At 40.2% G+C, this 16,360-nt stretch overlaps 2 protein-coding genes across 3 annotated transcripts in view; one reads left to right on the plus strand and one right to left on the minus strand.

Moving 5' to 3' along the window:
* Positions 1-370: 370 nt before the first annotated feature.
* si:ch211-198n5.11 (methylcrotonoyl-coenzyme A carboxylase 2) lies at positions 371-13,276 on the minus strand. The gene is made up of 13 exons (XM_062998415.1): positions 13,210-13,276; positions 12,649-12,978; positions 9,802-9,998; positions 8,915-9,093; positions 8,754-8,834; positions 8,482-8,660; positions 5,618-5,810; positions 5,361-5,452; positions 5,102-5,258; positions 4,114-4,236; positions 3,609-3,733; positions 3,153-3,234; positions 371-2,117 (listed from the first exon to the last, which is right to left on the minus strand). Exons 1-13 carry the CDS (start codon positions 13,227-13,229, stop codon positions 2,031-2,033), a joined length of 1,845 nt encoding a protein of 614 aa, XP_062854485.1. The 5' UTR covers positions 13,230-13,276; the 3' UTR covers positions 371-2,030.
* Positions 13,277-14,006: 730 nt separating this feature from the next.
* The window catches only part of osbpl9 (oxysterol binding protein-like 9), a 65,825-nt gene continuing 63,471 nt past the window's right edge, over positions 14,007-16,360 (plus strand). For both annotated transcript variants that reach the window (XM_062998999.1, XM_062999000.1), the window contains exon 1: positions 14,007-14,117. In XM_062998999.1, the coding sequence (XP_062855069.1) occupies positions 14,007-14,117 (111 nt within the window). The remainder of the gene's footprint in view (positions 14,118-16,360) is intronic.

Consider the following 16,360-nt stretch of genomic DNA (forward strand, 5'->3'; position numbering starts at 1 on the left):
AAGCCATCTGTTATAGAACATTTTCAGTTTGGGTTCAGCCTATCCCAGCTTTTCAATGGGCGCAAGGCACACAGTAACACCCTGGACGGGGCGCCAGTCCATCGCAGGGCAGACAAATACACACACACCCATTCACCTATAGGGCAATTCAGTGTCTCAAATTAACCTGACTGCATGTTTTCGGACTGTGGGAGGAAACCAGAGCTCCGAAGGAAACCCACGTGGACACGGGGAGAACATGCAAACCACACAGAAAGCACCCAGGCCACCCCGCCTGGGGATCGAACCCAGGGCCTTATTGCTGAATTCTGTCTTGTAAAATGCACTATAAACATAAATTTAATTTGACTTGACAAATAAAACAGTAAAGTATCTCTAAAGGTACTACAATTGTTCTTGTTTATTTAGTGAGCGGGTGGTTGACCTCAAATGTTAGTGCATGACAATGCCCTTTAACTTGTTAGTGTAGTTATCAACAGTATTTTATTTCCTATTTTAAAAAACCTCATTCTGATTTTAAAAACACCAGGATGTACATATTACATTTCTAGATACAAACATAAAACTGATTTTGCTGCTTTGTACATGTAATAGAAATTACAGAGAATTGGATGCAGTCCAAATAAAATTTTATAATGTAACACACGGCTTGAACCGTTGTGGAATAATTTCACTCTGATCATAGTTATTACAACCAGCTCTACATGTACACAGATCACAAATAAACCTTAAGATTTGTAAATACTTTGTATAGTTCCTATGGACCAGTATCAATACTTTACCAGGTTCTAGGAGGAGGGCTTGGACAAAATTACAACAGACAGAAAGTTGAGAGTTTTATGAATACCAATTCTTCCATTTATTTATAGAAAATACTAAATAGAAAATGATATTTTTCTCACCCTGGGTTTTAGCTCTTCACAACAGTATCAAAACAATAAAGTGACTCTTATAATAAAATACAAAAAAACAAAGTTCACATAGTGACAGCATGAGCTCAATTTCGGTAGCAATTTAAAGGAATTTTCCACTACAGTAATACATTTAACTTAGTAACTTAAAAGAAATAGTTAAATAAAATAAGTGTAGTGTAGGGAATATGTATCTAAAATACTAAGAGGAAATAGGGTCTATGTTGGTATGTGTATAAAAACCAAAACAAACAAAATAATCAAATATTTCCAGTCACTACAGTATAACCCAGTTCAAATTAACCCAATTTCCTGAAATAATTGTCTTTCAGAGATCACAACAACAGCAGGGAACTTTTAACACAACTACAGTGTTCTAATAAATCTAATATTCTGTATAGAGGCTGTGACTGAACACAAGCTCCTCTGCACACTGACACTGAGAGAAAATACATACAGCAGTGAGGCAGAGAGAAACTGGATATTTTCATCAAGAAGATTAAAGTTTTAACACATTTGTTCTTCAGTTATGTTATGTTGTACTGTACTTTGTTTTAAGCCAGATAAGAAGTGCAGTGAAAGGAATTAATTTTACTGAAAAAAGAATTGACGTTCTTTAGTATTTTCTGTACTTTATTTTACAAAAAGCCAGAGTGTGCAATGAGGGGGGATTATGTTTTCTTATTATATAATTGTTTCTCAACAAAAAACCCCAGACTTCATTAAAGTTTATTACATAAAATAAAATTACTTTTTATTCACCTAAAAACTGTAGTGGGTTTTCACATGCCCATGATTAACTAATTAACACAAAATCATTTGTTATTATTTATTATAGCATATTGATGATACATTCACCTCATGAATCATGACACTGCTCTTCCCTGCATAAAAATAAATAAGCTGCTTCATAAGTAAAAAGTATCATATCGGATCGATATCGGCGATACTGGCCCTGTATTTACTTGATATCGGATCGATACCAAATTTTGCAGTATCGCACACCACTATCAGAGAGAGAAAAAAGGAGGGAAAAGAATGCGCATGCTCTGTAGGGGTGGCTCAAGTATAGGGTGCGTTCTTAACGGGGGTTACAATAAGGATTGTTCTGAGGTAGTGTTACATTCGAAGAAGAGGAGAATGATGCTTCTTTTTAGACAGCTGGTAATTCATCTGCTTGATGATTGTCAAACATTTTCCCAAAACCTAAAAAGAGAGAAATAAACAAGGAATAAGGCAATAAAGGAATTATATGTTTGCTAGATTACATCAAGGACGGATTAAGGATAGTCTGGGCCCCTGGGCAAAGAGTATTGTATCAATTCATCTGCCAGGCTCATGTTCAGATCTGAAGGATATGCTGCAGCGAGTGAGTTAGCCTTTAAAGTGAGCTCACTGTTGGACATATTGTCAGGCATGAAAAGAACATCAAATAGCTCAGTTAAGTGTGTGTATGCATTCAAACTGCTTGAAATTGCTTGTCTTAAATTTAAATAATTGCAAAATTGCTAAATTAATTTGTGTCTCTGCGCTTAAGAGATATTGAACATGATAATTTTGAAACAATACAAATTCAGAAACATTAAGTAAGGGCCTGAATCGCATATTTGCAACAAAACGTGAAATATGGTAGCTTGCCTGGCAATTTGTAGGTCCCTAGAAAGTCAAGGAGCCATGGTAAACGACTTCTATGGAAGTCAAGGGCCCCATAGCAGGGGCCCTCGTGATCAAGGGCCCTCTAATGGTATGCCCTGCTCTTCTCTAGGGCCCCCTGGTGGGGGCTCTCATAACCAGGGCCCTCTAAAAATATGCCCCCCTCTTTCCTAGGACCCCTAATAGCCAGAAGTCGAAGTCAGAGCAGTGCCACAACGCCTCATCCATTTTCATAAGGGGCTAGGGCCCCCAAAAGCATGGCTAGGGCCCCCAAGAGGCCCTGGGGTCTAAGTCCCTAATAGTCAGAGGATCCTTAAAATGGAGGGCCCTCGGAAATAAAAATATATTGTATCATAAATGTTGATAGGCATCGCAAAATGTTTGGGCGCTGGCCCCACTGGCCTGGTCAGTAATCCAGCCATGGATTACATCCATATGTATTTAATGAAGTCAGGAGAAGTTATGTCTCCACATCTTTAAAATTCCAACCCTATACCTCCTCAGACTACTCTTAATATGTCTTATTATTATTTTTCATAAAAATATTATGCTTTTACATTATTGTTTCATGTTTATTGTGTATTTTACCTTTCTGGTGTCCTGGGGAAGAATTACTCCATCATCCCAGAGTCTGCCTGATGAAAAGAATGCTGAGCTCTCTTCTTTTAGCCTTTACACAAATAAATAATTTTATTTACAACTGCTATGTGATGAAAATTACAGTAAGGACCATCATGAGGCCTGCCTGAAGTCTAGACTGTCTGCTGTTTAAAATTTGTGAAGCATTATAAAGCGTAATATACAACAACAGAGAGCACCTAAAGTGTTATACAGGATCAGTCAAAATTATGTTAACACTAATGGATCTATTCCTCGCGAAATGTGTGTCCGGGCTTTAAATGGTACTGTTGCTCGCTGGTTTTTGTGTGTTGAACATGATGGTGAACACTTAAAACATTTACTACCTTGTCTACCATATATAAATGACTGTTTTTTCTTCTGTCCTTACTTTTTGCATACTACTAAACAATGAGTGCATCTTACTGCTCATTAATGCGCAGGGCCTCCTCTTCATCCTGCACTAATGCACTGGCGTGGTCTGGAGCTAAAATCGACACTCTAGCATTAGGCCACAAAAACATAAAGTTGGGATCAAAAGCCCTTCCACACTAAAAAAAAAAAGAAAGAACAAAGTTATCAAGAGATGTTCCATGTTTTAAATAACACTGTGTTGCTACACAAATATAAAACTATAACAACATTTTTGGCCCAAAAGTAGTGGACACACAACTACTTAGTGTAGGTGTTTCAGTCCCACCCATTGCTAAGAGATGTATACAATTATATAAAACAAATATTGTACTTCCAGTATGAAGATTTTCAGAAAATATGGGCACACTATCACACACACTCCATTTTTCAGAAAGAATTCCAAATGGGGAAAGACTGGGATTTTATAATAATTCCCACAATTTTAAGATAGGTTGTCCAGTAAGCTCATGGTTAAGTGTCCACATACTTTATGACAGTGTATATAGAAAGTACTGACCATAGCATAGCTGTCAGTACCATGGCAGCCTCCAAAAACCACAGTGATCTTGGGAACAGTAGCACATGCTACAGCAGAAATCATGGATCCTTGAGCTTTCAGTCTGTTAGTGTAAGACTCTGCCTAGAGGAGAGAGACAGAGAAACTAGTTTTAACAAAACCAATAAATGTTAGGCAAGACTTGAGTCACTAGGCCATGCAAAAATGTTTTATTTTTTTGTGCTTCAGATCTTTGCCTTGTTGTACAACCCAATTCTGCCTGGGTTTCGTATTTGAAGACATTTTCCTCCATGATTTTAGGTAGGGAGCAAAATTTATTTAAATGCCATTTATACAATTTTTCCTGGTCTCTTTCTAATGGTGGGATCATAAAGTAAAGCGAGCAAAGCAGTTACTGGAGTCCTAGAGCCTTAAAAATAGCTTTGCAGCCTTATTTAGAACTATATATTTTAACAACTTTCTAATCTCTTCTGGAATAACTTTGCAGCAACTTGTGCAGCTTGGTGAGATCTATGTGCCTACCTTACATTGCTGGAGGTTTTCATTGTTCTGATATTAAGATTCAACAGGGCTGGTAGTATCTGAGTGCATATCTGAGTCTAACAACTGTATTTGCCCTAAAATAAATTTAGTTTTAAGATCTAACACAATTAAAACTGCCTGACAAATGTAATTTATATGAGGCGATATGGTCATTTAAACTATTTCTGATTGCTCCAAGCATACCCACGTCATAAAACAAAAAATAATTGAGCCATTATAAAAGTACAACATTAACCCATTTAACCCTCTTCTCTAGCAACTATGATCTGCCCAATCATATATGAGCCATGGTTTTTAAAAAAAAGGGCAGTGGCAGTCTTCAGATTTCTCACAGACAATTCATTAGCCCTAATTTCCTTGGTAAGAGAGACTCGATGGTTGCCATTCGGCAATAATTAAATGAAAATAAAAAGATTTCATCTAAACATTATCGTTGCTGCTGTACCTTAAACTGAGACAAAGTGTGGCCAGGTTCTGGAGGGGTGTTCTGAAGGAAGATGAGAGGGATGTCTCTCTGCTCACACAGCTGAATAAAATGGCATCCCTTCAAACAGGCTTCATACGTCAACTCTCCATTGTTGGCAACAATGCCAACCAAATGCCTGGTAGAACAAGAACAAAGAAATCACAGAAGCCACATGACAAGACATTTGGTATATAATTAGCCAATTACTGGTAGACATTAGTTTAGTTTATGCTTGTACCCTTTAATTTTTGCAAATCCAGTCACGAGAGTAGTTCCATAGCGAGCCTTGAACTCCTGGAACCGACTTCCATCAGTCAGCCGACTTACAATCTAAAAATGTGCAAATACAGTATATGTTTTATCCCACTTTTCTATGTAGTCTAAACATATAGTGTATTAGAGATAATGTTAACGTTAAACAATAATGAACATTAAGCAATAATGTTTGTCACTTAACATGTTAATCATTAACACTCCAAGCATGTATAACCTTACCAGTCTGACATCCATGCTGTAATTGTAGGCGTGTGGTGCAAGGCCCATAAGCTCCTCAGCACTGTAAAGGGGCTTCTCTGACTCAGATCTGTCCTCTTCTGGAAGCTCAAAGTTTAGTGTTGAGATAATATTTCTGGTGCACTCGTATGCTTCACTCTCCACAGCAGCAAAATGATCCATACAGCCACTCACCCTGTCACACAATAATACACTGCTCAAAAAAATAAAGGGAACACTAAAATAACACATCCTAGATCTCAATGAATGAAATATTCCAGTTGAAAATCTTTATTCATCACATAGTGGAATGCGCTGAGAACAAAATAACATAAAAATGATCAATGTAAATCAAAATTATTATCCTATGGAGGTCTGGATTTGGAATCATACTGAAAATCAAAGTGGAAAATCAAATTACAGGCTGATCCAACTTCAGTGGAAATTCCTCAAGACAAGTTAAAATGAGGCTCAGTAGTGTGTGTGTCCTCCACGTGCTTGTATGACCTCCCTATAATGCCTGGGCATGCTCCTGATGAGGCGGTGGATGTTCTCCTGAGGGATCTCCTCCCAGACCTGGATTAAAGCATCAGTCAACTCCTGGACAGTCTGTGGTGCAACGTGGCGTTGGTGGATGGAACGAGACATGATGTCCCAGATGTGCTCGATTGGATTCAGGTCTGGGGAATGGGCAGGCCAGTCCAAAGCATCAATGCCTTCATCATGCAGGAACTGCTGACACACTTCAGCCACTTGAGGCCTAGCATTGTCATGCATCAGAAGAAACCCAGGGCCCACTGCACCAGCATATGGTCTCACAATGGGTCTGAGGATCTCATTCCGGTACCTAATGGCAGTCAGGGTACCTCTGGCTAGCACATGGAGGGCTGTGCAGCCCTCCAAAGAAATGCCTCCCCACACCATTACTGACCCACTGCCAAACCAGTCATGCTGGAGGATGTTGCAGGCAGCAGAACGCTTTCCATGGCGTCTCCAGACTCTTTCACGTCTGTCACATGTGCTCACTGTGAACCTGCTCTCATCCGTGAAAAGCACAGGGCGCCAATGGCGAATCTGCCAATCTTGGTGTTCTCTGGCAAATGCCAATCGCCCTGCACGGTGTTGGGCTGTAAGCACAAGCCCCACTTGTGGACATCGGGCCCTCATACCACCCTCATGGAGTCTGTTTCTGACAGTTTGTGCAGAAACATGGATATCCGTGGCCTGCTGGAGATCATTTTGCAGGGCTCTGGCACTGCTCCTCCTGTTCCTCCTGGCACAAAGGAGGAGGTAGCGGTCCTGCTGCTGGGTTGTTGCCCTCCTACGGCCCCCTCCAAGTCTCCTGGTGTACTGGCCTGTCTCCTGGTATCTGCTCCATGCTCTGGACACTGTGCTGACAGACACAGCAAACCTTCTTGCCACAACTCGCATTGATGTGCCATCCTGGATGAGCTGCACTACCTGAGCAACTTCTGTGGGTTGTAGACACCGCCTCATGCTACCTCTAGGGGTGAGAGCACTGACAAAACGCAAAAGTGACCAAAACATCAGCCAGAAAGGAAGAGAAGAGAGAAATGGTCTGTGGTCACCACCTGCAGAACCACTCCTTTATAGGGGTTGTCTTGCTAATTGCCTCTCATTTCTACCTGTTGTCTGTTCCATTTGCACAACAGCAGGTGAAATTGATTCACAATCAGTGTTGCTTCCTAACTGGACAGGTTGGTTTCACAGAAGTGTGATTGACTTGGAGTTACATTGTGTTGTTTAAGTGTTCCCTTTATTTTTTTGAGCAGTGTACATGAAAACCTTTTACATACCATGCATGACTGAACTCTTTTTGGAAGGGATATATCGATTTATTTTTGTACTAATATAAAGTATCTGCCTTATACTGATTCACATTTTCGGCATTAAGCAGACGCTGTTATCCAAAGCAATTTACAGTACTATGAGAGTATACGGTCTAAGCAAATGAGGGGCCCAAACAGGAGCAACTTGGATTTTATATGACCTCTTTAAAGTACATGTAATAATTTCAGATTAAAGATCAGATTAAAAAGACATTTGTGTGTGGTTGGTCACATTCAGTTTTGTATACACATGAAGATTGTGACTGATTCAAAAGGAAGCAAATTAGGAGGTCGCTACTTTTGATCAATTTTGCCCAAGGTGCCTGATTGGTACAAACTGACCCTGTTTAGACCCATACACCAGTGGCGGCTGCTGGTCTTTCAAAGAGGGGAAGCTCATTGTCGGCTTACATCATAAAATTTGTCAATTTATTTATATATAAATGTATAAATTCTCCCCTTTGTTAGTTTTCAAGAAAATGGCATGAAATAGGTTGCAGTTTGTCTTCCGACTTCACTCGCAAAATCCGCGATGGTACTGAAGCTCCCAGCGACAGCTGTCAATCAAAACGGGATTCAGCCTTTCGACTGATCCTCCAATCATCTTGCAGAAGCTCAGCGTCCAGACCCGCCCACAGCCCCATTCACCCCCAGAGACGCTCAGCGTCCGGGGGCGGGACAAAATCACGGCATTTATCCAATGACCGGCGAGTTTCGAAGTCCCGCCCATGCAGCCCCATAGAAGCAGAGACGCTCGCTCAGCGTCTGCGGGTAAATGCATTGACGCTCCGGGAATGTATGAGTTAAGTTAACAAAATCGAGTCGATTTGTGATAAGTAGCTGATTCTGAACGAACTCGTCTTCAAGATGAACGTGTTCTAACGCATTTGTAGTCAATGAAATGTTAACACAACTGTACATATTTGACCATTTAATTTTTGACATTTTAGGGGAAGCTGAGCTTCCCTTGCAGTCTTAGAGAAATCGCCACTGCCATACACGTTTACATTTACTCACTCTGAGTGCAACCTGGCCCCTCCTAGATTTTCAGGAGTCACTTCTTCACCTGTAGCAGCTTTTACCAGTGGAGGACCAGCTAAAAATATGGTTCCTATCCTGTGCACAATCACAGCCTCCTCTGCCATAACTGGGACATATGCACCGCCAGCTGTGCATGATCCACACACCACTGCCACCTATAAGTCATTTACAAAATAACACAAGAAACACAAGAAAAAACAACCAAAACAACTCTTCGCAAAACTGTGTCTAAAAAACCTGACTCTCACCTGTGGAATCTTCATTGCTGACATTAAAGCTTCATTGTAAAAAATGAGGCCACCATGATTCTTATCAGGGAAGACGTCAGACTGTAAACAGGATCATTTTTATTCATTATTTTTGAACCCTGGACATTACAGCTTACAATGTCATTTTCAATGTCCCTTACCTGAAGCGGTAAAAATGCACCCCCATTGTCCACCAGGTACACACAGGGCAAACAATTCTGCATGGCCACTTCTTGGGCCCGAAGATTTTTCTTTACTGTAATTGGGTAAGCTGTGCCTCCTTTGACTGTGGCGTCATTAGCAATAAACACACACCACAGCCCATGTATCTGACCAATACCTGTAAGCAGTAAAACATGATTTATTGTACTGTATAATAGGGTGAGAACAGGGAAAAAAGATCTCCACACATCTCCAGTAATGTGCATGGCAATGCTACTGTGGCTCAAATTGCACAATTTTAATATTAATAATGAGGTAAATGTGTCACAACACAGTGTATCCAAGCCATTGGTGTAGACGGCTGCATAGTCACAAGCCTATTTAAATTCTTATGCTATCTTCTGTCTACCATCAAAATTGTACTGTTGCAATAAAAGAAGATTGACTGGTCTGAAAAATCCTGTTTTCTCACATCGTGTGAATGATTGGCCACTTGGGCAATGATTGTGCATCGTTTACCCAAGAAAAAGCTGATATCAGGATGATCTGTAGGCTGATCCGCTGTGTAACATACAGACTTTGAAGGGCTTGCAAGTAATGTCCTGGTACCAGATACCACAGGACTCCTTTAAGTGTTTTGTGAAGTCCACTAGGAAAGAGCCGTTGAAGTATGTGGTACTTTTATTTGATCAAATACCACCTAAAAATGGCTGGTTGCTGTAATTTCACTTTTGCTGTAAAGTATCCGTGTCATTAATCTAGCCTTGCAGTTAAAATGTTAAGCATGAACTCAGGTTAAGGGAAAGGGGATTGACTTTAAATTTGGTGGCCTTACAACCAAGTTTTTGCTGCAAATAACACAAATAAAGTATTTTTAGTGAAGCACCTGTGACACAGCAGGCTGATGGAATATCTCCATATGGCAAACCCAGTCCAGCGAACGGAGATAGTTCAAGGTAATCTTCATTATCCAACAGCATCTGGAGTCTCTCTCTGACAAGAATCTTCTTGTTCTTCTGCGTATGTCGGGCTATGGCATTATCACCACCTCCCTTCAGCACCTTCTCCTTGAGCTCTAGGTACCTAAAGATATCAATAATTTTGCCCGACAATAATTCTTATAAAAAGTCATAATAATATAAAAGTCATGTATAATAAAAAAGACATTTACTGTGTGTGATCATTCAGGAGAGGACTCAATTAAGAATCAATACAGTTAACAGGGGGTTCACAGGGTAGTACAACAGCAGAAAAAAAATGTCCCCTGCTTAATAAAACAGGGATTATTAATCTAGTTTTCTTTGCAGTTTTCATTAAAATGTTAAGTGAAAACCACCAGAAACAGGTAGACCAACAACCAACATTTACAGATAACACTCTGCATTTTGGCAAAGTTTGGTATCCCCCAAACCCTACTCCATCATCGAAATAATAAAACCAGCAGTGATGTGCCTACAGTCAAGGCTTAAATCTAGTCAAGGCTTAGTATTGTAACATAGTAATCGTAGGCTAGAAACCCAAACGATAAATCTTAATAAACAGTTTTTGTGTAGTTCTTGTACACTCGCTTTGCATTTAAATGCTGCCACAACCAAAACATCAGTAGCCTGAAACAATACAACAATCAAGGTGTATAAAGAGGACACCAAATCTGTCATATATACAAGAGAAAAAGTTTGCCCCTTACAGTTTGTTGACAGTAAAATTGAATTGACAGTAAAATGTCATGGTTTGTGCACCTCATGTCAAGATTGTATTGTCCTGTTTGCCTAACACAGATCATCTTGCAAAAATTATCCACATGGACAGACGATACACACTATCTTTTGGTAGTTGAGTTAAAGAGTGTTCTCTTACTGTATGATTACTACAGTGATGTCTTTGGTCCAAATTCCTTCTTGTTTTTATTGTATATTGTCTGAGGAAGCTTTGACATAACACCTTTAATAGACTGTATATACAGTAGTGTTCAAAAAAATAGCAGTGATTTTAAAAAAGTGAATAAAGCACAAAATCATTATAATAACTTTAATTTCCATAAATGCAAATGCACTGAAAATACTACACTTTTAATTCTAAATCAAAACATTAACAAAATTTTGCCAGTTTGTGTTCATCCTTTACAGAAAGTTAAGAAAAATGAATATTAGGCTGTTCAAAAAAATAGCAGTGCCAGCATTTTTCATTAAAAACTCAAAAAAATTATCTATAACATGAAAAAATGTTTGAGGTTTTACTTTACTTTAAATTACTGAACTAATATTTAGTGGCAAAACAATTGTTTCTTAGATCTGTGTTGCATGGAGTCGATCAACTTCTGGCACCTCTGAACAGGTATTCCAGTCCAGGATGATTAGACTACATTCCACAGTTCTTCTGCAATTTTGGGTTTTGCCTCAAAAAAACACGTTTCAGATTTCAGCCCACAAGTTCTCTCTGGGATTGAAGTCAGGGGATTGGGCTGGCCACTCTATTACCTCAATCTTGTTTGTCTGTAACCAAGATGTTTTGGGTCATTGTCATGTTGAAACACCCATTTTAAGGACATTTCTTCTTCGACATAGGGCAACATGATCTCCTCAAGTATTCTGATATATTTAAACTGATCCATGATCCCTCGTATGTGATAAATAGACGTAACACCACGGTATGAAAAACATCCCATATCATCATTTTGTACCACCATGCTTTACTGTCTTCACAGTGAACTTGGGCTTGAATTCAGTGATCGATGGTCGTCTGACATACTGTCTACGGCCACTAGACCCAAAAAGAACAATTTTGCTTTCACCAGTCCACAAAATGTTGAGCCATTTCTCTTTGGACCAGTCAATGTGTTCTTGGCAAATGTTAACCATTCAGGACACGTCTTTATCTTAACAACGGGACTTTACAAGGAGTTCTTGCTGGTAAATTGGCTTCACTTAATCATCTTCTGTACTCACTGGGAACTAATTCTTTCTGGAGGTGATCATTGGCTGAGTATTTGCCATTTTGGCTATTCTTCGATCCATTCGAACAGTAGTTCCACGCTTCCTTCTGCGTCTTTCAGGTTTTGGTTGTCACTTCAAGGCATTTGAGATCATTTTAGCTGAGCAGCCTATAATTTGCTGCACTTCTCTGTATGTTTTTCCCTCTAAAATCAACTTTTTAATCAAAGTACGCTGTTCATCAGAACAATGTCTGGAACAACCCATTTTACCCAGTATTTCAGAAGGAAACGCACTATGACCAAGCTGTGCAACATTTGCCCCCTCCTACATTAAATAAGGACCAAAATTGACACCCGTTCTTCTGCAGAATGACTTCACCAACTGAACTCCTCACTGCTATTATTTTGAACAAGCCCCTTTCAATCAATGCTTCGATTACTCAGAATGAGTGGGATGCATGTCCTAATTGTTGGGTTTGTTTTGTTTTCATTACTCTACTACACTTTCAAGTAAATTATTTGCTATGTAGAAATAGCATTTCTACTAAAAACAGTGATTTATCAGGTTAATGGTGTTGGACTGCTATTTTTTTGAACACCACTGTATCTGTATGTATCTGCTTGCAGTAGTTTTTGTCCACGATCAGACTGCCCAGTACCTTGACCTGTGTGTGTGTGTGTGTGTGTGTGTGTGTGTGTGTGTGTGTGTTGTATTGAAGAAAAGTGTGAAGAGACACACAACTACCTACACATATGTATAGTCTGATACAGGAATGGGGTTGTTTTAATAATAGTACACACCTTTGTTGACACGCCAAGCTGTTTCGTAAATTTGCTTCAAATACATGGCGATGGATAAGCTGGCAGGCACCTTCTATTACTGGAAATGCACTTGGCAGCCTTTTTCTATGTGAACTTGAGCTATAGAAGCGATGTAATGCTGGCTGGAGTCTCCAGTTTCTCTGCACTGTGAATCTCTGGGCTTCCTTTAATCTGTCTGAGCTTAAGTGAGTGAACTGACATATAGAGCAGTTAGGGAAAACTGATGGTAGACATTTCTTTATGGTCCATGCCCATGTTTGGGTGGATGAGGGGTTTGCAAGATGTATTCCTCCAGTTACACGACATAACCTGGTAAAATTAGAAGAAACATTGTCACTTTACAGTACTTTCCACTTCGTTTCTGAGCTGTCATTCATATTAACTGGAGGTTACAACTATGATACTGAACACGTTACTGTATGGAAGTGTGTCAAAGGTCATTCTGTTGTATTTATAAAAGTAAAATGTTGAGTCGTGATTTATAATATAACATATACAATATCTAATTTATATAGTGTGCACACAGCAGTATGATCTTACCTTGACATGCAGCGGTACATAACTAACAGGTTCGAAGTTTTAGGTGTTTTGCACTGTGATACATTCAGTGTTGTCTGGAGGAAAACACGACACCAAACCAAAGGTTCCGGTGTAGGGGTCAAACTGCAGCCGCGCTTCAGTTCAGGACACGACCACTATAGAGCATCGCGTCTGAATTCACCCATAATCATTTTCACCAATTACTGTTTTCTGATCAGTGTCGCAGTGGTTACGGAAACACCTTTCAGCCCGTCAACAATCGCAGGGCAGTTACACCATGTATGTATCTATGGCCAAAGTAGTGCAGCCAATTTACCTTAAATTAACCATGCTTTTATAAGAAGGAGAAGCCACATGCTATATTTAACTTAAATTCGACACTCGATACCAATCCACCTTGTAACATACTTTCAGTCAGACTGAATAAGTCATTCGGATTGAGTGACGAAACGTATCTCTACAACAAACTTGTGTCCAGATGAACTGATTCAACTTTGTGGACTGTTTTCGTTTGTTAACAGTAAAGTTGTCACTATAACATGACAAAGAAGACAAATGTAATCAATCAAGTCACCCTGTATATATCAGTGTTTCCTATACATTTCCTGTTTGGCTTGCCATTATATTGTAGATATATGTAGAGAGAGAGAGAGAGAGAGTTTTATGAAACACTAGCTTTGTTAGCATTGTTTATTAACTCTGTATCTGTGAGGGCACATGACAGAACTTTGGAGCGTGACGTAGCGGGCAGGGTGTTAGCTCCTCCCCCTCAACCTCTGGTTGGTTTAAGTGTAAAGATGGCGTCCATCATGGAAGGGCCGCTGAGCAAATGGACTAATGTGATGAAAGGTTGGCAGTACCGCTGGTTTGTTTTGGACTATAACGCGGGATTGTTGTCCTACTACACGGTAAGTACGTTTAGGCAGGTGCAGTGAATTCTTTAGAGCTGTAATGTCGCCTCAGTGCGGTTAAAAAGCGAAAACGAAAAGAGCGTTCGAGTTAAGAATCTCAGCTGTTTGGGCGGGGTTTTTGAGTGACGAGGACAAAAACCAATCGGAGGCGTTACTGTAAAGCGCACTAGCCAATCAGCAGTTAGAATGGCTGAAGTTGTGCCCTAGATATGTATCCTGGCTACGACGCATGTAATGTGCAGAGCCGTAGTTCTCTCTACCGCTCTGGTAATGTGTTATGTCTGGTACTGTTAGTTTGCAGGATTGAGGGGTGGTGGTCTCTTTGTCTTCTGGTACATTCTGTAGCCCCTGTGCGCCCCAAATACACAAAGACATTTAACAGCTTCATACAAATTCAGCTAAACAAAGCCTTTATTACAAAACAATGTGTTAACGCAAACTTGACGACTACAAAAGTAACGAAGTCATTGCCTAGCTAAACACAGGTTCTGTTGGTTAACTACTTGTTTTTATAATAAATTCAGTCCTCTTTTTTTCCCTTTGAATAATTGGTCGTGTAACTAAACAGATAAACCAGTGTTTATCATGTAAGATCAAGACTTCACTTACACTCGAAACAGACCCGTACATTTACTGAACACTTAGTAACACCATGCTAATACCAGTTCGGGTCCTTTCTGTGTGGAGTTTGCATGTTCTCCCCGTGTCTGTGTGGGTTTCCTCCGGGTGCTCCAGTTTCCTCCCACAGACCTGCAGGTGAGGTGAACTGGAGATGCGAAATTGTCCATGACTGTGTTCGATATAACCTTGTGAACTGATTAATCTTAGATAGATAGATACTTTATTGATCCAGAAGGAAATTAAAACCCCAAATAAATAATAAGTACATTAACAGTACAGTACAAAACAAAGCAAACAGAAAAACTAGAGCTGAGTATTTCTTGTATTTTACATAAGAATGGATAGCTGGTAACTGTAATGACTATGCATGAGGTATAGTTTCAGTATTTAGATTGAATAGTAATTAAATTATTAAATAGTAAAGTGACATGTGACAATATTGCACAATGAGGCCAATATAGCCATATACAGGGGTTGGACAAAATAACTGAAACACCTGTCATTTTAGTGTGGGAGGTTTCATGGCTAAATTGGACCAGTCTGGTGGCCAATCTTCATTAATTGCACATTGCACCAGTAAGAGCAGAGTGTGAAGGTTCAATTAGCAGGGTAAGAGCACAGTTTTGCTCAAAATATTGCAATGCACACAACATTATGGGTGACATACCAGAGTTCAAAAGAGGACAAATTGTTGGTGCACGTCTTGCTGGCGCATCTGTGACCAAGACAGCAAGTCTTTGTGATGTATCAAGAGCCACAGTATCCAGGGTAATGTCAGCATACCACCAAGAAGGACAAACCACATCCAACAGGATTAACTGTGGACGCAAGAGGAAGCTGTCTGAAAGGGATGTTCGGGTGCTAACCCGGATTGTATCCAAAAAACATAAAACCACGGCTGCCCAAATCACGGCAGAATTAAATGTGCACCTCAACTCTCCTGTTTCCACCAGAACTGTCCATCGGGAGCTCCACAGGGTCAATATACACGGCCGGGCTGCTATAGCCAAACCTTTGGTCACTCGTGCCAATGCCAAACGTCGGTTTCAATGGTGCAAGGAGCGCAAATCTTGGGCTGTGGACAATGTGAAACATGTATTGTTCTCTGATGAGTCCACCTTTACTGTTTTCCCCACATCCGGGAGAGTTACGGTGTGGAGGAGCCCCAAAGAAGCGTACCACCCAGACTGTTGCATGCCCAGAGTGAAGCATGGGGGTGGATCAGTGATGGTTTGGGCTGCCATATCATGGCATTCCCTTGGCCCAATACTTGTGCTAGAAGGGCGCGTCACTGCCAAGGACTACCGAACCATTCTGGAGGACCATGTGCATCCAATGGCGGTGCCGTGTATCAGGATGACAATGCACCAATACACACAGCAAGACTGGTGAAAGATTGGTTTGATGAACATGAAAGTGAAGTTGAACATCTCCCATGGCCTGCACAGTCACCAGATCTAAATATTATTGAGCCACTTTGGGGTGTTTTGGAGAAGCGAGTCAGGAAACGTTTTCCTCCACCAGCATCACGTAGTGACCTGGCCACTATCCTGCAAGAAGAATGGCTTAAAATCCCTCTGACCACTGTGCAGGACTTGTATATGTCATTTCCAAGACAA

This window comes from Trichomycterus rosablanca, chromosome 7 (genome assembly GCF_030014385.1).
Source record: "Trichomycterus rosablanca isolate fTriRos1 chromosome 7, fTriRos1.hap1, whole genome shotgun sequence".
Lineage (NCBI taxonomy): Eukaryota > Metazoa > Chordata > Actinopteri > Siluriformes > Trichomycteridae > Trichomycterus > Trichomycterus rosablanca.

Bases quoted from the DNA above. Each gene is read 5' to 3' on its own strand.
- si:ch211-198n5.11 (XM_062998415.1), bottom strand. From the start codon at position 13,229: ATGTACCGCTGCATGTCAAG. The intron at 12,979-13,209 runs GTAAGATCATAC...TAATTTTACCAG, and splicing joins ATGTACCGCTGCATGTCAAG to GTTATGTCGTGTAACTGGAG. The intron at 5,453-5,617 runs GTAAGGTTATAC...GCACATTTTTAG, and splicing joins ACAGCATGGATGTCAGACTG to ATTGTAAGTCGGCTGACTGA.